The sequence below is a fragment of the Leishmania mexicana genome, chromosome 12 (assembly GCF_000234665.1).
Source record: "Leishmania mexicana MHOM/GT/2001/U1103 complete genome, chromosome 12".
In the NCBI taxonomy this organism is placed as follows: domain Eukaryota; phylum Euglenozoa; class Kinetoplastea; order Trypanosomatida; family Trypanosomatidae; genus Leishmania; species Leishmania mexicana.
The window spans coordinates 376,880-397,210 of record NC_018316.1 but is presented as its reverse complement, the minus strand read 5'-3'; the positions used below and the strand labels follow the sequence as shown (position 1 = coordinate 397,210).

The 20,331-nt window shown below is 67.4% G+C and overlaps 5 protein-coding genes across 5 annotated transcripts; all 5 read right to left on the bottom strand.

Moving 5' to 3' along the window:
• Positions 1 to 123: 123 nt before the first annotated feature.
• On the bottom strand, positions 124 to 5,577 carry LMXM_12_1100 (conserved hypothetical protein; the record flags this gene model as incomplete). The annotated part of the gene is made up of 1 exon (XM_003873138.1): positions 124 to 5,577. The coding sequence occupies one exon, from the start codon at positions 5,575 to 5,577 to the stop codon at positions 124 to 126; it is 5,454 nt and encodes a 1,817-aa protein (XP_003873187.1).
• A 2,337-nt stretch (positions 5,578 to 7,914) lies between these two features.
• Positions 7,915 to 8,718, bottom strand: LMXM_12_0905 (hypothetical protein; the record flags this gene model as incomplete). Its single annotated transcript, XM_003873137.1, has 1 exon — positions 7,915 to 8,718. One exon carries the CDS (start codon positions 8,716 to 8,718, stop codon positions 7,915 to 7,917), a length of 804 nt encoding a protein of 267 aa, XP_003873186.1.
• Positions 8,719 to 9,800: 1,082 nt separating this feature from the next.
• LMXM_12_0990 (putative surface antigen protein) lies at positions 9,801 to 11,063 on the bottom strand (the record flags this gene model as incomplete). Its single annotated transcript, XM_003873136.1, has 1 exon — positions 9,801 to 11,063. One exon carries the CDS (start codon positions 11,061 to 11,063, stop codon positions 9,801 to 9,803), a length of 1,263 nt encoding a protein of 420 aa, XP_003873185.1.
• Positions 11,064 to 12,761: 1,698 nt separating this feature from the next.
• Positions 12,762 to 13,865, bottom strand: LMXM_12_0980 (promastigote surface antigen protein 2 PSA2; the record flags this gene model as incomplete). Its single annotated transcript, XM_003873135.1, has 1 exon — positions 12,762 to 13,865. One exon carries the CDS (start codon positions 13,863 to 13,865, stop codon positions 12,762 to 12,764), a length of 1,104 nt encoding a protein of 367 aa, XP_003873184.1.
• A 1,745-nt stretch (positions 13,866 to 15,610) lies between these two features.
• On the bottom strand, positions 15,611 to 16,930 carry LMXM_12_0867 (conserved hypothetical protein; the record flags this gene model as incomplete). The annotated part of the gene is made up of 1 exon (XM_003873134.1): positions 15,611 to 16,930. The coding sequence occupies one exon, from the start codon at positions 16,928 to 16,930 to the stop codon at positions 15,611 to 15,613; it is 1,320 nt and encodes a 439-aa protein (XP_003873183.1).
• Between the last annotated feature and the right edge of the window lie 3,401 nt (positions 16,931 to 20,331).

Here is a 20,331-nt window from a genome sequence, read left to right as displayed (position 1 = left end):
GCGCGCACAGTCACAGCCGCGGCCTCTGGGAAAAGAGTAGGGAGACACTGCCCTGCGACCTTCGCCCGCTACTACTCCGATGCTGACGTACCAGCCGCATCGGGGCAGCAGTGCGCGCTCTTGTCAGTGATACACGTACGACGCGTAGTGACTGTGAATGTGCTGGCTCATCTCAAGCAAGTTCAGCGTCCGCCCCTTCTGCGCGATGCTGCGCAGCACAGCACGAATAGACGCATCTTGCTCATGCATGGGCAGAACCCGCAGATAGTCACCCGGTACGCTCACGGTACTGGCCACTCGAGGAAGCGGCTGTGCTCGAGCACCGGCCCCGCCAGTGTCATTGCTGTTGATAGTCGTGGCGCTGCCGCTACCGTTTGTTCCAGTGCTGTGATGAGCACGGTGCATCCACCAGGCAAAGCGCTGGAGATAGCGGGGGTCAAGCAGCGCCGCCTCCGGCACGTACGTCATCACCGGCTGCTGCTCTTGCTGTGAAGGCGCCTGCATAGACGCCTCGTCGCTCCAAGACGAGAGACACGACATCCACGCAGATGTTGCAGCTATCGGTGCCGCGGTGGTCGTCAGCGAAGAGGAGGAGGACGGCGACAGAGGGCTCTCCACGTCCCGGGCCTCCGCCGGTGCGGTCGCGCGTGCCTGGCCGCGCACTGGAGAGGCGGCCGCATAGCTGGCTGAGAAACCGTCGGGTTGAGGAGAGTACTCCTCATGTTTTGAGAACGAGTCCGCAGTCACCTCCGACTCTGCAGCCGCAACGTTACGGGCAGCTGTGGAGGTGCCAGCTGTATCCCTCGCCGAGCTCAGCGGGTGCAAAGGAAACGACATCGATGGCACTGCGGTCCGTGTCGCTGCTCCTCCGTGCTCGCCGTCGTCCAGCGCCGTAGGCCCGGACAGCATGACGGGAGAAAGGTTGTACTGAGGGTAGCACCGGGCAAGGGCTCTGCTGAAGCGTTCACTGCGCTGCAGCAGGCGCAGCACGGCCGCAGGAGACGGAGTCGTGCTGTACCAGTGCTGATACACGTCGCACTGCATACGGTGGGACATGTGAAGCGACTTGGAGGCAAAATGCCGCAGCAACTCGTACATGACGGTGATGCGTCGGTGCAGAATCGGGACCAGCGCTGTGAGGACAACACGGGTGATAAGGTCCTCAGCAGCGCTGAGGCAGGCAGAGGTGTGCAACTCAGCGGCCGAGCACACGCTTGCCCGCACGCCGTGGAGGGCCTCGTGTGCGGCCGCCTCGACGTTGTGCTTCTCTGCCGCAGGTGGCCCTGCCACGCCCCCCTCGCTTGCTCTGGGCATAAAAAGCTCGATCCCGGTGCGCCACGTATGGCCGCGGAAGACAGCGCTCTCTGCGCTCGACGTCGCAGCCGCCACTGCAGTCCACCTCGCGAGAAAAGGAGAGCCACGTGCCTCCTGCAGCACCGTTTGCCATTCCGCCGTAGTCAAGCGTCGGCGCAGCGTCGTCCACATGGCAACGAAGTACTGCACCTCGAGCCAGGCCCGCCAATCGGAGGTGGGCTCGGAAGAAGATCCACCAGCCGCTGCCACCGCCGCCTCTGGGGCCCTGCGCACGCCAGCTAGCAGAGGTGAAAGCAGGGCTGAATGTGGTGGCGTCATGAACCCGAGAATCTGCACGGCCGCCTCGGCAACCTCCTCCAGCCGTTGAGTGAGGGTCAGACAGAAGGCGCGAGATGGTGCCACAAGCTGCAGCTGGTGCGGATGCCCGCGCGGCACGACACCCACCACGACAACCTCGTCCAGCACTGCGTCATCAACCCAGTCGAGAGAGCCTACCTCGCCGCTCAAGGTTTCGCTGGGTAAGGTTGGAGGAAGAGCCGCGCCAGATGCACAGGATCCACAGGTTTCCGCATCGTGCCGATACGATATCGTCGCTTGTGCTACGGGTTGCGAGAATGCGCCGCCAGACTGCTGGATGTCATTGGACAACGGCAGAGCGGCGCAACCCGACTCCGCCCTGCTGCGCTTCCCGTTCGGTAACGTTCTTTGTGTAGGCATCCCGCCTTCCTGTCGGCGCATCAGCCACTGCTGCAGCGCTGGGAAGACCTTCAGCGGATCGGCTGCGCCACGCGGTCGTTGTGCGTCACCGCCTGTCTGAGGTGAATGCGGCCTGGCCGGCGTCGTCACAGTCTTCTCCTCGCGTCCCCTTTTACTCCCCTTGGCGCCGTTGGCAGTCGTCGCCTCGTCCTCCGCTCCGTAGCGCCGGTGGCGACTGTTTCTGTGAGCGCTCTCACGACGATGACGTCGATCCCGCGATGAGTGGACACCAGGAATCGTCGTCCCCCCTGGAATACCACTCGCTGCCACTGCGTCAGTCATGGAAGATGGCACTCGCTGCGTCGCTGGCTCTTGCGCTTCCTCAGGTGAAGAAACGGCCCCAGCCTCCGCGGCGGACGTGAGATCGGCGCCATCGCGCCGCTGTTGTGCGGGGAGTTCAGGGAGAGCCGTCTGATGCAGCACATCCAGGTAGCGACGCAGCACAGGTGACGTCAGCGATGGCACCTGCGCGAACTGCACAAGAAGGGGAAGACATCGATAGCAGCGGCACTGGCGGGCGGAGAGAGCGGCCGTGGATATAGTGGGAGGTGTAGACGCGGAAGAGTTGCTCGACAACGATGACGGCTGTCCCTTCACGGGAGCAGGTGGCTGGGGTAAAAGGCATGCTGCCTCAGCTTTAGGCTTCGTTTTTTCAAACGTGAGAGGCTCGATGGTGTCCTCGCCTTCGAGCACCGCTGCACCGTGCGCGAAAGCGCATTCAGCGCTGCTAAGGCGACTGAGCCGCTGCAGCTGAGCGAGCACGGCACCTCGCAAGTTGGACCGGTCTTCCGTGGAGGCGGCGTTGCTGACGCTGCCGTCACCGTGAGCAACCTTCACAGAGTGCGCACCCGGGACTGCAAAAACGAGAGGAGACAGAGGGAGTGGTGGCAGCACATGATAGAAGCGCTGCGAGCGCACCTGCTGCTCCTCGTAGAGCCCCAGCGTGTCGGCGGTGTAGCTGACAGCGCCGGAGGACCACTCCACGACGGCGCCGCCCTGCCGCTGCTGACTCGCGTGTAGGGGTTGCTGATATGCCGGCTGCTGCTGCCCACGGGAGTCCTGCTGCCTTGACGCCCCTAGCGGTATGGAAACCGGCTGAGTGCAGCGCTGACGTGAAAGGGTCGTCATCCATTGCATGAATTCAACATCGCCGGCGTCACCGTCTGCGGCAGCCATCGCGGACACCGCCACATCTGCTGCTGTATCAGTCGTCCTGGAGGATGGTGCGAGAGACGCCGCGGCGGCGGTGGACCAGAACGCCTGAGCTACCTCGAAGTCCTCCGTGGATCTGGGCGTTACGGCTGTGCGCGCTGAAGGAGCATATGGTGCCGCGTCTGTAGAGGCGCTCTGCCCTCCGAACCTTGTTGGACTGTCCTGCGCGCTTGCCGAATTTAAGAAGCCAGCCCCGCCTCTGCATCTCTGAGGCAGGAGCTGACGGCACCGCTCGTAGCGGGCCTGCGCGGCGGCAAAAGATGAGCACACGATGCTTTCCTCGCTGACGCAACTTCCCATGTTCTCCACCGAAGCTGACGCGGGCACCGTAGACGACGTTGGCGAGCCCGACGCTCGAGCCGGTCGCTCCTGCCTCGGCCACGTAATATCATCATGGAGTGCGCGATGCAGAGACGCCTCACCGGTGGCCTTCGCGAAAAACGCCGCTCCCGCCACCGATGCGCTGATGGGTGAGACCGACTCACTCGCTTCCCGTGACGTAGGGGCGTTGTCGGTACCAGCTAGCAGCAGCTCCTCCGGGCGCGAAGGCACGGCAGAGATTGTGGCAGCATCCTGTCGTGCCTGGGTCTCGTGAGTCAAAGCCACCTCCAACGCGCTTCCGTTGCTGCTGAAGCCCGCCAGCTGCGGAGGCAACGGCTGAGATAGCCCAATGACGGGGGGCATGGTCGGCACCTTCCCTCTCCGCTCCTCCGCGCTCTCCTCTTCGCTGCGCCCATGAGCGTCACTGTCGCTGCTTTTCCCGGTGTGCGTCGCTGTCAGGCTGACGTTGTCGCTGCCTCCGTACGTCGCCATCGATGTGGCTTGCATGTACACCGGAGCACACGGCGGCGCCATGCGCGCACGAAGCCCGCCGTCCTCTTCGATGAAAGCTGCACCGTTTTCAGCCGAAGCGCTCGTCACTACCCCTGTCGTCACCGGTGAGCTTCTTGCCACGCGCAGATATACAAAATGCTGATCGGACACCGCCCGCAACCGCGCAAGCCACCGACCAGTCACGGGCGCACGAAGCGGGGGGATACTGAGCCGTTGCGCGGGCCCAACCGCTGGAGGTGAGATGGCGCCCTCACAAGCGCGCTCAGCAGACGACGCACTCTCCGCGACGGACGGCGGTGGCGTTCGGGACGCGAAAGCGTAGGTGCACGGCACGATCTGCTGCACGAGCTGCTCCACGGAAAATGTGCGAGGCAGTATAGGGGCCACATTACACAGCTCTACCTCCTCGAGGATGTCAAGGCGCACCTCAACGTCGCCTGAGGAGAGAGATAAAAAGCCTGAGGAAGTGGATGGCGCCGCGTGCGCACCAGCCACCGACGCGGTGGTCGAGTCTCGGTGCACCAAGACACCTGCCACGGCACCGCCGCTCACCTTGTCCTTCCGCTCACCCTTACCGCAGTCCACACGTCTTTCGGTATCGGCTGTGGCTGCGCCAACGATCGATGTTTGCGTTGAGTAAGATGAGCACCCGTGTGTGGCCGCCACACTCTCATGCGGAACTAGACGACGCAAAAGCCGCGCTCGAGGAGCCGTTGGCAAGTCAGCCCATGTCGCTGTACTGTCGGCCGGCGGGCCCTTGTTGTGTCGCCCATCGCCTGCACGCGTGTCGATCGAGTGAAGAGCGCCGTGCTGCTCCTCGACACCATTGCTTTCTCCGTCTTCATCACATCGTAGGTACTGCGTAGTGATGGCGGCCGCGCCAGCAGTGCAGAGCGCCTCGTACGTGTAGCGTTCCGCGTCGAGCCACAGCGTAGCAAGGACAGCGCGTTTTCCGCACTTGGCACGCGGAAGGTGAGGAGCGCCGGAGGAAGCCGCGACAGCACCACTGGCACTCGCAGGTGTGGTGCCTCCGTCTGGAAAAAGAGGTGGAGGAGGTGCCGTGGCCTCTTGCTCGCCAGTCGCGCTACCGCCGTCCATATGGATACATGCAGCACCGCGACAACAAAAGAAAAGGTAGGCGGAGTACGGGTAACGCCTCACAGAGCGCGCTGCCTCGTACGCCGCACCCTTCCGACTCGCTCTACTCCGCCAAAACGGGCGTACCCAGAGAGATGCAGAGCGGAACGTAAGGGGAGAGAGCGCGAGAGAGCGAGAGAGAAGACAAGATCTCTCCCAAGCAACGCCTATCGTGGTGCCGATGTGGTGATCCCGTGGTAGTGCTCCTACGTGCTTTTCGAAGATGCGTATCGATGCGATGGCTCTCGCGCGCGTGTGCCCACCTCTATCATGCAAGTGTGTGTGTGTGTGTGTGTGTACGTGTGGGTGTGTGTGAGGTAACATGAAGGTGAAAGGGCAGCCGAAGGAGAGAGAGTAGGCATCAAGACGAGAAAGGCGAGCAGCCTACCCATGCTCTGCGGGAGGCCTATTCTTGTGCGACCGACGTGGGCCTACCATTCCACCGCCTTGAAGCCTTTCCTCAGTTTCGAGCGCGTGCGTGACAACCCTCGTGCAAGCGGGGCATTCACCCGGCTCGCACAAGAACCCGCCAGTGTCCGTAAAACACACACACAGAGAAAACCACCGCTCTATCGTGTTGCCGTGTGTGCCATGAACCGTGAATGCGGATGGGCCAACTCGCGCACTTGCCCGCCCCCTCGCCACTACCCGCGTGAGCGAGTAAGTGCGCATCGCGGCCGCCGGTGCAACATGTCGCTGCACACACGAGCCTACTCGCTACCAGACCTCACTGCTCCCCACACCCAACCCGGTCCCTCCTCATACACGCAATAGGAAGCCTGCCAGACACGAACATTGTCTACACGGCTGTGGTCTTGACGGTGCGGAGGGGGGCCCCTCTTCCGCTGGGCCCCGGTGTGCGGATTGCGCGTGGGTCAATGATCGTGGTGCTGCGGGAGGGTGTGCGGGTGTGGGGGGAGTGCGTCCATGGCCTGGAGGGCCCTGCTCCGGGCATCTGTCGGAAGAAGGAGCGGGTGCGGACCTGTGGCAAGCTGCGGCTGGACAGGGAGGGCATGTGTGTCGCCGCCTTTGAGGCGCGCCGTCGCGTGCGCCGACACCGACGGAAGAGGGCCCGCGTGCGCTGTGTCCGTTGCCTCCTCCGTGCTCGAGCAGCGGGGTGGTGGGCGTCGCAGCACCTACTGCAGGTGGCATCCACGGTGGGGCGGATGGGCGCACCACGTGCCGCGGCGCAAGCAACTGCGGCGCCGTCTGCCGCGGACGGCGCCCTGTCTGAGTGCGCGGACGCGGTGCTCACCGGTGCCATGGGGGATGCCAGCGCCGCCCAGCGCTGCCGGCGCCATTTGCTCGAGGGCGGCGTGACCTGGGCCCCGCTGAACACCCGCCCTGTCCGCATCCTCATAGCAGGCCCGTATTGCCCAGGCTGGTGCGCGATGCCGACCCTCGTCGGCGTGTTCTCAACGATCGACGGCGTTGCATTGAGGGTGCGCGACGCAAGGAGGAAGCCGCGACGGAACCCTGACCTTGAGGGCGGTGGCCGTGAGCTGCGTCCGGGCTCGGTCGCTGTGTTCGCGCGTGCTGCCCGTTGGCGGCGCTCGTTCCCGGCACAAGGGGGGGATGGGCCCCGTGGCGCTGATGTTTGACCGGGAGCAGGAGCATGGGACGGTGAAACGGGACGATGGGAGCACCCGCTGGCAGGGGAGTGGGAGATCGGGGTGCCACCGCCACGGGTCCAACACGGGATGGGGGAGGGAGTGGGGGACGGCGGAAGCGGACAGAAGGAGGGTGAGGCAGCGGAATGGAGCGGGCGCGCTGTTGCACGCGTCCCATGGCAGCCGGCACCCACACGCGCCGCTGTACCGCGGGTGGGGGTGCCGGCAGCTCGCGGGAAGCCCGGGGCGACTGCAGCAGAGCATCTGGGAACGGAGCCGGCTGATGGCGGACACGAGGGGCCTGCCGACGGACCCGCACACGGCGCTCTTGTGCATCGGCGGCATGGGGGTGTGGTGTCGGGCGTAGCCGGGACATGAGTGCTGTGCGGGGCGAGGACGGGCCGCACGGTGCTCTTCCGTCCGCATCGCCTGTGCGCCGTGCGTGGCCACGGAGCTGCGTGCGTGGCTGTGTGAGTGACGGAGGGCGTGCAGGGGGTAGTGGGGAGATGGGCGAGAGGCCCTTGCCGCACCGTGCCCCAAATCAAGGACAGCTCAGCGCGGCGCACATGCTTGGTGCACGGCGTGAAGCGAGGACCGAGCGCCCACATCCTGCAGGTCTGCCCGGAGTGGAACGGGAAAGGGGGTCAAGCCCCCTCCTGGGCGTGGTGGCACGGCTCTGCAGGCACTCCCCTCGCGTTGCGCTGATACGCAGACCTCACCAAGCTCCAAGCAAGCGAGAAGGTGGATGTGGCACGAGATGTGGGGACTGGCTCGCCGGCTTGTCTTTTGGGTCGCGGACGGACCACTACCGGCGGCGCTGCATGCGAGCCGCGTAGCCGCTGTGGATGTTGTAGTGAGCGCAGCACTCCAGGCGGAGCGGCAGTCGTAATGAAATGGTGCAACTGCGGCCGTAGCTCGCCCGGCTCCGTGTCCTGCATGGTGGGTAGCCGACACAGACACACTAGACAAACCTATCCTGTCGCTGCGAAACAATACGTCCGCGGCCTTCACCCGGCTGCTCACCGTCGCCGTCTCCATAAGAGTGACGCTGTCAAAAAAAGGTGCGAGCGCACGCGCTACTGCGCCGCGTCCGGCGCAGACCTCCGCACCGCCGCAACACTTCGCCGCAGCGAACGAAAAGCGCCACAGGGCAAGAACCACAGCCGCCGCCGCTGCACCCTCCCGGACGACCACCACCACCGCGGTCGCATCGGGTCCGGTGCGGTGCCGTCACGCGCGTCATACCGAGCAGGCCCGCATCGACCGCCCCGGCGGCGGAGCTGGCGCGCACCATCCTCTGACAACGCCGCGCCGTGCGCAGCGCGGCGAGGCGAGGGTGCACAAGCGCAGCCGCCGTCGCGGCGACCTTGCCGCGGCACGGCAGGGTGGGGGCACTGAAACAACAGCCTGAGGCAACACGGCGCGGCTCGGCCCACGGGTGCTGTCGACCCGCTCCGTCGCCGCCGGTGTGCGCGCATGCTCGTGGGCGGCATGTGCGCACGTGGCAGCGGTCGCAGTGCTGGCGACGGCACCGTCCTCCAGGTGAATGGGCGGTGCGCTGGAGACAGGGGGAGACACACACCTGCACGCAGTGGGGCAGGCAGTGCGCAGGGCGCGGCGGAGCACGAGCGATGCGGGAGAGGGCAAGCAGAGAGAGAAGTCGTCTGGGCACGCAGCGAGAGGAGCAGCGGTGGCGAGAGACGGCACGCACGCGTGTCCAGCGGACCGCGCTGCACGCCACCATCGTGACGGCAGCCGCACGACGCCCGGCACAATGCCAAGCATCATCGTCGCTACCGCAGCACATCCCCCTCCCACGGCACGGGGCGGGGGCACGGGGCCGAGCAGCTTTCATTTCCTGAGGTCAACAGGGAACAGAGAAATAGAGAAACACAGAGGTGCCCCCGCCCGCTGCACGGCCACCACCCGGCGCCACCCGCCAGCGCGCCCACAGCGAGTGACACGCACAGCGGAGGCGGGCAACAGAGCGTGGCGCAACACGCGTGCTCGCACACACTAATATACGCACGCACGTATATATATATATATATGTATCGTGGGGCACGCGCACCCGGCCCCTCCCCTGGGTGTATGCATGCCCACACACATCCATCGATGCATGCCTGCACCGCCCACGAACGTGCAAGACGCGAGTGAGCGAGCACAGGGGACGTGGGGCACCGATGTCGCCGCCCCACGGTGATGCACGCATCTACGGATCTGTGAGACAGAGGGAGGGGGCAGGAGCGGGCAAGCAAGGACATACATGAAAGAAGCGCGGCGTGGCACGCCCACGCACGGGGACGCACCGTGAGCATGCGAGCACAGCGGCGCTGACGTCCGGGGGGCGGCACACGCCAACGAAGATTTACGGAAGAGGCGCGGAGGCGATGCTCAGATAAGGTCCACGGATGTACAACAGACAGGACCGGCGGGAGGGGGAGGAGGAAGGCAAGAGGGCGATCGGCCCAGCGCGCCATGAAAGGGGGGGGGCACAACGGCACAGACCACGAGAACACAGCACCGCAAGCGAGCCCCGTCGAAGAGGGCCGGACAGCGCATCCGTACGTCGCTCGCGCGGCAGCACAGCAGACCGCAGGGCACACGGCGAGGGGCGGGCGCCCGCATCCGCCGTCCAAGGCGACACACCGCCGCCGCGCGCACATTCGATCGGCGCGGGTGCCGACTGCTGGCCACACGGAGAGACACACACGAGCTGGCACGCGCACACGCATGCACGCCTCCGCATGCCCGTACATCCGTGCAGGCGCCAGAACGGCGGAAAGCACACGCGATGCACGACGGCGTGTGCGCGTGCGCGTGTGGCTGTCGGTCTCCCCTTCGGCTGGTGGGGGTGAGAGGGCAGCGACGACGCCGTGCCGGGGGGGCGAGGGCAGGCACCAGGGGCACCACAGAGAAGAGGGGCCCGCCGCACCCTCACGCCGCCAGCCCCACGCTCAACAGCACAGCCGCCCACACAGCAGCGGCAGCCACCGCTCCGCCCGACGCCGCCGCCACGCCGCCATCGTGGTGCGCCAGGCACGTCTTCTCGTCCGTCAGGGAGTAGCCCTCACGGCACCTGGCGCACCGCGCAGCGGAGTCCCCCTCGCACACCTCACACCCATCCACCTCGCACCCCGACCCTGGAGAAGGAGTAGAGGAGGCTGCTGGGGTGCCGGTGGTGGTGGGCGCAGTGGGCGGCTTGCTCGTGGTGGTTGTCGTGGTGGTGGGAGCTGTCGGCGACTTGGTCGTGGTGGTGGTGGGCGGTTTAGTCGTGGTCGTTACCGGAGCAGGAGTCGGGCGGCAGGCGTTAGCAAGCTTGCAGTCCTCGCCCATGTGCCATTCCTCGATGGTCACAACGAGGCGGTCCTTCGCCCTCCACGAGTCGGGCACACACCCGCTAAAGTGGTTGCCGCTCAGTGAGAGGAAAGCCAGCCTCGGCATCGCAGACCACTCGGGGGGCAGACAACCGGACAGACCGCAGTACTCCAGCTGCAGGGCCTCCGCACTCGTCATCCCACTCCACTGGGCAGGCAGCGTGCCGGAGACCGCAGTGAAGCGCAGGTTAAGATTGCCCAGCGACGTCATCGAGCTCCACTGGGCAGGCAGCGTGCCGAAGACCTTAGTGCCCTCCAGATGCAGAAGGGTCAGCTGCTTCATCGAGCTCCACTGGGCAGGCAGCGTGCCGGACACCTTAGTGAAGCGCAGGTTAAGATTGCCCAGCGACGTCATCGAGCTCCACTGTGCAGGCAGCGTGCCGGTGACCTTCTCAGACTTTTCGATCCACAGTGACATCAAGGACGTCAGCGAGCTCCATGAGGCGGGCAGCGTCCCGCTCAGCCCCTGGCCCATTGCGCTGAAGTTCAGTGCCATGATCATGACGTCCTTGTAGTCGACGCCCGAAGGCATCTCCGGCAGCGTGCCGGTATAATCCACTTTGTCCATCCACACGCTGACGCCGGAGGAGTAGCATGTGACGAAGTTCCACGAGCAGAAGTCGCTGCCCGTCCACTTCTTCCCCAGCTCAGGGATCGCACGCGCAAACGCCCGCAGCACCGTCAGCGTGTTCTTCTGCTGCGCACCAGTGAAGTCGCTCGTCCCCGCAGCACGCGCCACCGGTGCACTGCTCGTGCACAGCAGCAGCGCCACCACAGCGGCGAGGGGCGCCGCCAGCACCAGCCGACGCACGCACTGCGCCATTCGCAACAGGGGTCAAGAGGGGAGCGGCGCCACAGCGGATCCGCGGGCGTGACGACTCGGGCGCGAGTGCCTGCAGCGCTTATCGGACAGAGCGGGGTGGCCGGCACGTCGTACGTAGCCTCGTGCGGGGGAGAGGCGAGCAGCGGTGGCGCAACGACTCGATGGCGTCCTTAGAGCTGTCACAGCAGCGGCAGCGAGGTGAGGGGTGGTGTGTATGCGCACGTACGTCTGCGTGGCCGTGGAGGTTGGCCAAGGGGACAGCGAGGGGTGGGGAGGGGTGGAGAGGGAGGGAGCAGTGCACATGAGGAGGAGGAGGGCAGGGGCAGGGAGGGGCAACTAAAGGCGGGCGGTACGCAGCGCGGAGCTCCGCCCAAGCCAGCGGCCCAGAGAGGGCCGCCAGCGAACGAGAGCGCACGCCACCGGCGGCCGCGGCCGACAAGACGCCCGGGGGGTTGGCCGCTCGGCGCCACAGCCCACGTCGCCGTGGCGGGTGCTGCACTGGCGAGGGCGCGCCAGCCGCACGACGCCCGGCACAATGCCAAGCATCATCGTCGCTACCGCAGCACATCCCCCTCCCACGGCACGGGGCGGGGGCACGGGGCCGAGCAGCTTTCATTTCCTGAGGTCAACAGGGAACAGAGAAATAGAGAAACACAGAGGTGCCCCCGCCCGCCGCACGGCCACCACCCGGCGCCACCCGCCAGCGCGCCCACAGCGAGTGACACGCACAGCGGAGGCGGGCAACAGAGCGTGGCGCAACACGCGTGCTCGCACACACTAATATACGCACGCACGTATATATATATATATGTATCGTGGGGCACGCGCACCCGGCCCCTCCCCTGGGTGTATGCATGCCCACACACATCCATCGATGCATGCCTGCACCGCCCACGAACGTGCAAGACGCGAGTGAGCGAGCACAGGGGACGTGGGGCACCGATGTCGCCGCCCCACGGTGATGCACGCATCTACGGATCTGTGAGACAGAGGGAGGGGGCAGGAGCGGGCAAGCAAGGACATACATGAAAGAAGCGCGGCGTGGCACGCCCACGCACGGGGACGCACCGTGAGCATGCGAGCACAGCGGCGCTGACGTCCGGGGGGGCGGCACACGCCAACGAAGATTTACGGAAGAGGCGGAGAGGCGACGCTCAGATAAGGTCCACGGATGTACAACAGACAGGACCGGCGGGAGGGGGAGGAGGAAGGCAAGAGGGCGATCGGCCCAGCGCGCCATGAAAGGGGGGGGGGCACAACGGCACAGACCACGAGAACACAGCACCGCAAGCGAGCCCCGTCGAAGAGGGCCGGACAGCGCATCCGTACGTCGCTCGCGCGGCAGCACAGCAGACCGCAGGGCACACGGCGAGGGGCGGGCGCCCGCATCCGCCGTCCAAGGCGACACACCGCCGCCGCGCGCACATTCGATCGGCGCGGGTGCCGACTGCTGGCCACACGGAGAGACACACACGAGCTGGCACGCGCACACGCATGCACGCCTCCGCATGCCCGTACATCCGTGCAGGCGCCAGAACGGCGGAAAGCACACGCGATGCACGACGGCGTGTGCGCGTGCGCGTGTGGCTGTCGGTCTCCCCTTCGGCTGGTGGGGGTGAGAGGGCAGCGACGACGCCGTGCCGGGGGGGCGAGGGCAGGCACCAGGGGCACCACAGAGAAGAGGGGCCCGCCGCACCCTCACGCCGCCAGCCCCACGCTCAACAGCACAGCCGCCCACACAGCAGCGGCAGCCACCGCTCCGCTCGACGCCGCCGCCACGCCGCCATCGTGGTGCGCCAGGCACGTCTTCTCGTCCGTCAGGGAGTAGCCCTCACGGCACCTGGCGCACCGCGCAGCGGAGTCCCCCTCGCACACCTCACACCCATCCACCTCGCACCCCGACCCTGGAGAAGGAGTAGAGGAGGCTGCTGGGGTGCCGGTGGTGGTGGGCGCAGTGGGCGGCTCAGTGGTTGTGTCGCAGAGATTATCAGATACACAGTTGCTGCCCTTGTGCTCGTCCTCTATGGTCACAACGAGGCCAGGCTTCTTGACCCACGAGTCGGGCACACACCCGCTAAAGTGGTTGCCGCTCAGTGAGACGATACGCAGCTTCGGCATCGCAGACCACTCGGGGGGCAGACAACCGGACAGACCGCAGTACTCCAGCTGCAGGGCCTCCGCACTCGTCATCCCACTCCACTGGGCAGGCAGCGTGCCGGAGACCGCAGTGAAGCGCAGGTTAAGATTGCCCAGCGACGTCATCGAGCTCCACTGGGCAGGCAGCGTGCCGAAGACCTTAGTGCCCTCCAGATGCAGAAGGGTCAGCTGCTTCATCGAGCTCCACTGTGCAGGCAGCGTGCCGGTGACCTTCTCAGACTTTTCGATCCACAGTGACATCAAGGACGTCAGCGAGCTCCATGAGGCGGGCAGCGTCCCGCTCAGCCCCTGGCCCATTGCGCTGAAGTTCAGTGCCATGATCATGACGTCCTTGTAGTCGACGCCCGAAGGCATCTCCGGCAGCGTGCCGGTATAATCCACTTTGTCCATCCACACACTGACGCCGGTGGAGTAGCATGTGACGAAGTCCCACGAGCAGAAGTCGCTGCCCGTCCACTTCTTCCCCAGCTCAGGGATCGCACGCGCAAACGCCCGCAGCACCGTCAGCGTGTTCTTCTGCTGCGCCTCAGTGAAGTCGCTCGTCCCCGCAGCACGCGCCACCGGTGCACTGCTCGTGCACAGCAGCAGCGCCACCACAGCGGCGAGGGGCGCCGCCAGCACCAGCCGACGCACGCACTGCGCCATTCGCAACAGGGGTCAAGAGGGGAGCGGCGCCACAGCGGATCCGCGGGCGCGACGACTCGGGCGTGAGTGCCTGCAGCGCTTATCGGACAGAGCGGGGTGGCCGGCACGTCGTACGTAGCCTCGTGCGGGGGAGAGGCGAGCAGCGGTGGCGCAACGACTCGATGGCGTCCTTAGAGCTGTCACAGCAGCGGCAGCGAGGTGAGGGGTGGTGTGTATGCGCACGTACGTCTGCGTGGCCGTGGAGGTTGGCCAAGGGGACAGCGAGGGGTGGGGAGGGGTGGAGAGGGAGGGAGCAGTGCACATGAGGAGGAGGAGGGCAGGGGCAGGGAGGGGCAACTAAAGGCGGGCGGTACGCAGCGCGGAGCTCCGCCCAAGCCAGCGGGCAGCAGCGCCCTCCTCCGCCCGTCCTCTCCGTCGCATCGGGCGCTGCGGCGCCCTCCCACTGCCGCGCGGGCGCACACGCGTGGCGGCCATGCCCAGGAGCGGTGACACGGCACAGAAGCCAAACCCGCGTGGGGGAGAAGCGCACGCCCATGCGCAGCCCCAGCAGCCACCGCATGCCATTATCATGCGCGTCACGCACACACGGAAAGGAAGGCTGTGCGAGGCAGCGGCAGCCGCCGGTCGGCGACGGGGTGCTCGGCGGAGAGCAGCGGGAGAGCAGCTGTGCGCGCCACCCAGCACCCGCCCACGTGCCAGCCCCGCACGCCGCTCACGCCACAGACAGGCGTGGCACCGCCACACCCGCTGCGCCCCGGTCTCGCATCCACACAGGGGCAGCACGCACTCACACAAGCATGCGCGCCCACCAGCCCGTCCTCCCACACCGCCCACCAGCAGCCCTGCGTCCAACAAAGGGAGACCAGGGCAGCTGGCCACACCACACCCGCGTGACCGTGTCGGCGCATGCACGCCTGTGCGCGCACGCTTGCACCACCCACGTCGCGTATGGCGGCGTGCAGGTGGCCTTGCGCGTCGCCACAGGTGCCCATCATGGAGAGACACGATCGCGACGCGGGCCTGGTAGTCCCGCTGCCACGCGCTGCGCAGACGCTCGCGGTCGCGCCGTCCGCTGCCCCCATCACGGCAGCAGTGCCCACACACACAACACCACCGCTCATCCGGGGCGCAGACACACACGCGCTGGAGCTGCTGTCCAGGCGGACGGCATAGCCCACCCTGCCAAGGGCATTCCGTCACGCGCGCGCGGTGCCACTCAGCTGCGCGACGCCAGCGGTCCCGCGCCCCATGTTCGCCACGCCGCCCCACCCCGCACGCAGCTCGCCGAGCACAGCACAGGGCGTCCTCAGCCCCTCCCCACCGCATCGCTCCAAGCGCCGGCCACCGAGTCCTCCAGCGCACTGCACACGCTGTGCGGAATCCGCGCCCTGCTCAAGCCCACCCAGCCCGCGTGCAGCGTCCCTGCCACGCTAGCGCCGACAAAGCAGAGTCGCACCCTCCTCGCCGCTGCCCGCTGTCCGTCCACACCGCTCGCACCCTCGGGAAGGCGGCTACCTCTCCCAGCAGCCGCCGCCCGCCCACCGCTACGCAGCCCCCGCATCGCGTGTGTGCGGGGGGTGCGATTTGCGGTATCCAGAGGCCGTGTGCGGCCCCGTATCTTCTGCCCACCCCCACACCTCCTGGCGCCGCCATGAACGCGCGCGCACCGTAACCGAGAAGCGCTTCACGACCGCCCCCCTCGCTCTCCCCATCAGGCGCCCCGGCGTCACACATCGACCCACTGCTCACTGCTCTGGCGCCGGACTCGAGCTGCGGCCAGATGGCAGCGGTGGGCCCGGTGCGCCCCTCATCGGCCGGCACCCCGTCGGCAGAGGCGCCTTCGGCCCGCTCGGCTCGCCGCTCGTGTCGCCAAACAGCTTGCGATGCCGCTCCATCGCCTCGCTCACGGACTGCTCGCACGCAGCCTTGTGCGCCGCCTCAGCTGCGCGGGCTGCAGCGGAGTCGGAGTCCTCGTACTTCCCGTACGGCGCCCCCTTCGGCGTCGCCTCGTAGTGCGCCGCCGGGTGCGCTGGCGGGCCGCCCTCGTTCTCCTCAAAGCAGAGGCCGTCGTTGAACGTTACTTGGAAGGGAAGCGGCTCGCCGGGCTTGCGGCCCGACGTCCACAGATGCCGCCATTCCGCCCGCCGCCCATCGCGCGGCTCCACGTACTCGCCGGCCTGAACAAGGTCGTACTCGGGGTCCTCACTCGGGTCCGTCTCCTTGCCGTGTCGGACCCGCTCGCGGAACCGCGCCTTGGCACGCTCCACTGCCCCCTCAAAATCCCTCGGGCGGATCTTGCCCGGGTACGACCACGGCTCCTGCACCGCCTCCGTCCGCTTCACCATCTCCCACTCCCTGTCCTCCCCCTCCATGATGCGGCGCAGCACCTCCTCCTCCTCTTCGCTGCAGCGCAGGAGGTGGCCTTGCTGGAACCCGTACCCCTCCGCACGTCCGTGCTGGTCGGGCCCGCCATGGTAAAGGTGAGAGAAGGGGTACCGCGGGTACGCCTCCCACTTGCCCGTGGGACCCATCATATCGTAGCTGTACCTGTACCGGAACGCGCGGTTCCCGTGCTCGTCCACCGACTCGTCCCACCGCAGCAGCATCTGTGGCGGTCGCGGGAACATCTCCAGCGGGTCGTCCGGGTTCCTCGGCTGCCAGTCCTTAATGCGGAAGAGCTCGTCGGCGTCCATGTACCAGTGTCCGACAACGTCGCTCTGCACGTTCGCTACGTGCCACCGGAACGGCGACGTGTTCTTGGTGTTGTACAGCAGCGGATCGCAGTAGCTGCCAGGCACCATGCCGTACGCGGAGAGCGGCGCGAAGCACACCTGCTCGAGACGCTGCTGGTGCAGGTAGCCCTCCTGTATCGGCGACACCCACTCCTCATCCCACGTGTACAGGATCCATGCGCGGTGCCGGATCTGGCGCCACAGCCGCAGCAGCCGGCCAGGCCTGACGTTCCGGAAGGTCGTCGGCGGTGCGCTCGCATCGTCCTCCTCCGCGGCCCACACACGCAGCAGCGGCGTGGCGCGGAACAGCTTGCTAGGGGCGCAGCGCAGCATCACCAGGCAGGGGGCTGCACGAGCAGGGAGAGCGCAGATAGGCGGCAACGGGTGCGGCGCGGCCCTGCTCTCGGCAGCCTTGCGTGTGTGTGTGTGTGTGTGTGTGTGTCTGTGTGTGTGTGTCTGTGTGTGTGTGTGTGTGTGTGTGCGTGTGTGCGTGCGAGCAGAGCTCTGATACGCGGCACGAATTCTTCGATGAAGCAAACAACGATGGGCGACAGAGCAGTGGCGAAGTGCGTCGGAGCGGGAGCACGCATCAAGCACGGTACAAGGCAGCAGCACGGGCAGCACGGGCACGCGCTACGGATGGTAGTGACGCCAGTGACGCCGAGAGGGGAACGCGGAGACACCACCCTCGCACCACAGCTGCCACAGTAGCAAACCCCACCGAGTGCGCAGAGGGGAGGGGGGTGCACGCCGTGGTGCGCAGCAGAGAGGGGCAGGGAGATATCGGAGCACCTGTGCGAGCTGCGCAGCGCGAGGAGAGGAGGGAGGCAGGGCGCTGCGGCCACGCTCTCCCCCCATCTGCTCTCGCCACACGCCCAGCTCGCTCGTGAGGAGGGGGTGCGATGCGGCGGCGGCGCCTGCTCGCACTGACCCGCACCCGTTGCGGCAATAGCGGCGATGCCTTCAGCCACCCCAGCCTAGGCGTACCCGGGTGGGAGCCCTCACCACCCGACGCCAGAGTCGAGAACAACGGAAGAGCGAAAGCAGAGCGAGCAGCGACAGCGTTCCGAGACGACCCGGTGCGCCTCGAGTGCGTATCAGTGCCGCCGTGCGTTTGCCGTGTCTGCCGCGCCCTGCAGCAACTCCGGCACGCCCAGCCTCCTGCTGCGGAGGCACGGCATGCGCATATCGCTGTCGGTCGGCCGGCGAAACGACGAGGCGCAAGACGCCGGCATCGCCCACGGACTGGCGTATGCGCACACGAAGGGGGACGATGCGGCAGCACCGGCCTGCTCGCCACGCACGCGCAACAGCGGCACCAAGCACAGCCGGAAGGGGAGCACACAAGGAGCGAGTCGAAGATCCGCGGAAGGACGCCGGCGTTGTGGCTGACGCTTGTCGGTCGCTGCTCGGTGGGGCGGGAGAGGCCGGCGAGCGGCGCTCGCTTGCTCGCCTCCCATCACCGGGGGAGGAGAAGCGGGGGCAAGAGAGCAGGCAGTGGCGGGGGCACTCCCTCTGCCCATGAGGCCCCTCACCGCTGTATTGGCGCGCTGTCCAAGGGCAGCGGGGGTATGGAGGCACAGGACACAAGCCCCTTATGAGAGCCGGTGTCGCTCGCCGCCCGCATGCGTGGCTGACCGCATGTCGCAGGTGGGGAGAGGGGCGAGTGCCACGTGGCACCCGGGGTAGCGACGCCTGCCACAGCGCAAGCAGCTCCTCCTCCGCGTGTCCATCCCTCCGCCCCACGACAGCAGCCCGACGCCACGCCACCGCGCGCGGCCCCGTAACATGAGCACGGTCCCTCGCACAACCTCTGCCCACCCATCCACCACGCAGGTCGCCCACAGCAGCGCACACCGTGCCGGCAGCCACCCGGTGCGCCCCACCACCAGGCAGCAACGGCCGGGTGAGAGACGCCCGAGCCCCGTCGACCCTTCGCCCATCATGCGGGCGGCACAGGCGTGTTCACTGCCGCGCGTCGCGCCGGCGCCACGCCATCCACGACCTGACCGCCGACACTGGTGGCGGCACATCGCTCTCGCCTCCCCCTACGCCGTAGGGGCCCAGCCCTGTCACCACCAGAAGCCGTTCTGCATCGGCAGGGATGAGGGGGCAGGGGCGGCCGCTCCCCTGCCCCACACAGAGAGCGCGACACCGGATGCCACGCACCGGGGTGTCCCCCGGTCACCGGGGTCGTCATCTATGCGGCGGGGAGAAAGGAGCGAGTACGTGGCGCGCATCGCAGGCAGCGGGGGAGCTGATGTCGGCCACTGCCGGATGTCGGTGGGGGGCACGACAGATGATGGAGGGCCCAGCACCCCCGTGAGGTCTCCTCTCCGGCCCCACAGTTCGCATTCAGCGCAGTGGGCAGTTGCGGCCCCCTCCGCTGCACCCCTCCCGTGCGCATGGCCCACACCCCTGCGGGCAGCACAGGCCACACGCTATCTCTCTCCGCCTCGCCGCGTGTGCTTCTCCTCCCCTCGCCCCGTTCGCCCACCAGCGCGGTCACGCGGATGCACGCCCGACGTGCGCGAGCACGAGAGAACGCTTGCACGCGCCGCCACCGCCAAGGCGAGAGCACACCGTGGCTGCAGACGAGGCGGGCGCAGGGAGGAGGGAGGAGGGATGGGGCGCACCGTGCCGAGTCGGCCCAGCCAACAAACCACCAGCGTGCTCGCATGCAAGCAAGCCAAGCAGAGGCGGCCCGCGGCTTCACTCCGCCAACCCATATGCGCCGTATCTCAACGCAGCGGTGCGGCCTGCGACGCGGGGGCGCAGAAGGGAGGCTGGGGAGAGCAGCCGCGCACATGCGCATACAGGCGGGCCCCAGCGCGCTCCACCGGCATCGGGGGCGGGGACGGATAGTCGCACCTATCCCCACACACGCAGCCGCCCGCCCGCACAGCACGCAGTAGAGGGGACGGCGGCTCCTCCTCCACACACCCTTGCTCGCCCCCTGCACGACACACGCGGTGCTTCGCGCGGCGATGGCGAAGCCAGCCCTGCGCCCACGCCACACCTACGGCGCACCACCCTCCGTCCTCGGCTTCGCCTTGGCGCGCATATCCAGTAGGGTGGGCGTGCCCTTCGCCTGCCCAGCCTTCTCCAGTCGCTTCACGCCGGCGCTTCCCCGCCCCGCAACGCTGGCCGTCGCGGCTGCCGTGCGCCTCGTGCTCAGCGCCCCGCCGTCGCCGTGCCGCTTGGCGCCGCTGCCGGGGTCGGGGAGACCGCAGGCCGCCGCAGGAGCCGTGTGCAGCCGGCCCGGCAACGTACTCGGCCACCACCTCAGACGCAACAGCCATGGGCACCCCCACGCAAGCCTCGGCGGGCGCAGCGGCCGTCGCCGTCGCCGCAGGGCCGATCCTCAGTGCCGGCACCGTTGCTCGCCAGCCACCCCACCGCCACCGACTCGGATGGCCTCTAGTGCACAGCGTGGCCGCTGTCCAAGCAAGCATCACAACAGGGCGCCGTCTGCGCAGAGACGCTGCCACCGACCTCACGGACCTCGCAGAGCCGTCGGACTCAAGCACGCCCAGGCAGTGGCGCAGGAGAAGCGGCCGCGCGGCGGGTCAGCAGTCGAGCCGTGCGGGCCCCGCCCGCCACCGGCGTGTCATCCGCCCCACTCCAGGCCACAGGCTCTGCGGTGAACGGCGCAGAGGCGGACCTCGGCAACCGCCAGTCCGCGCCACCCACCGCCACACAGCCAAACGCCGACACAAACACGCTCGCCACCG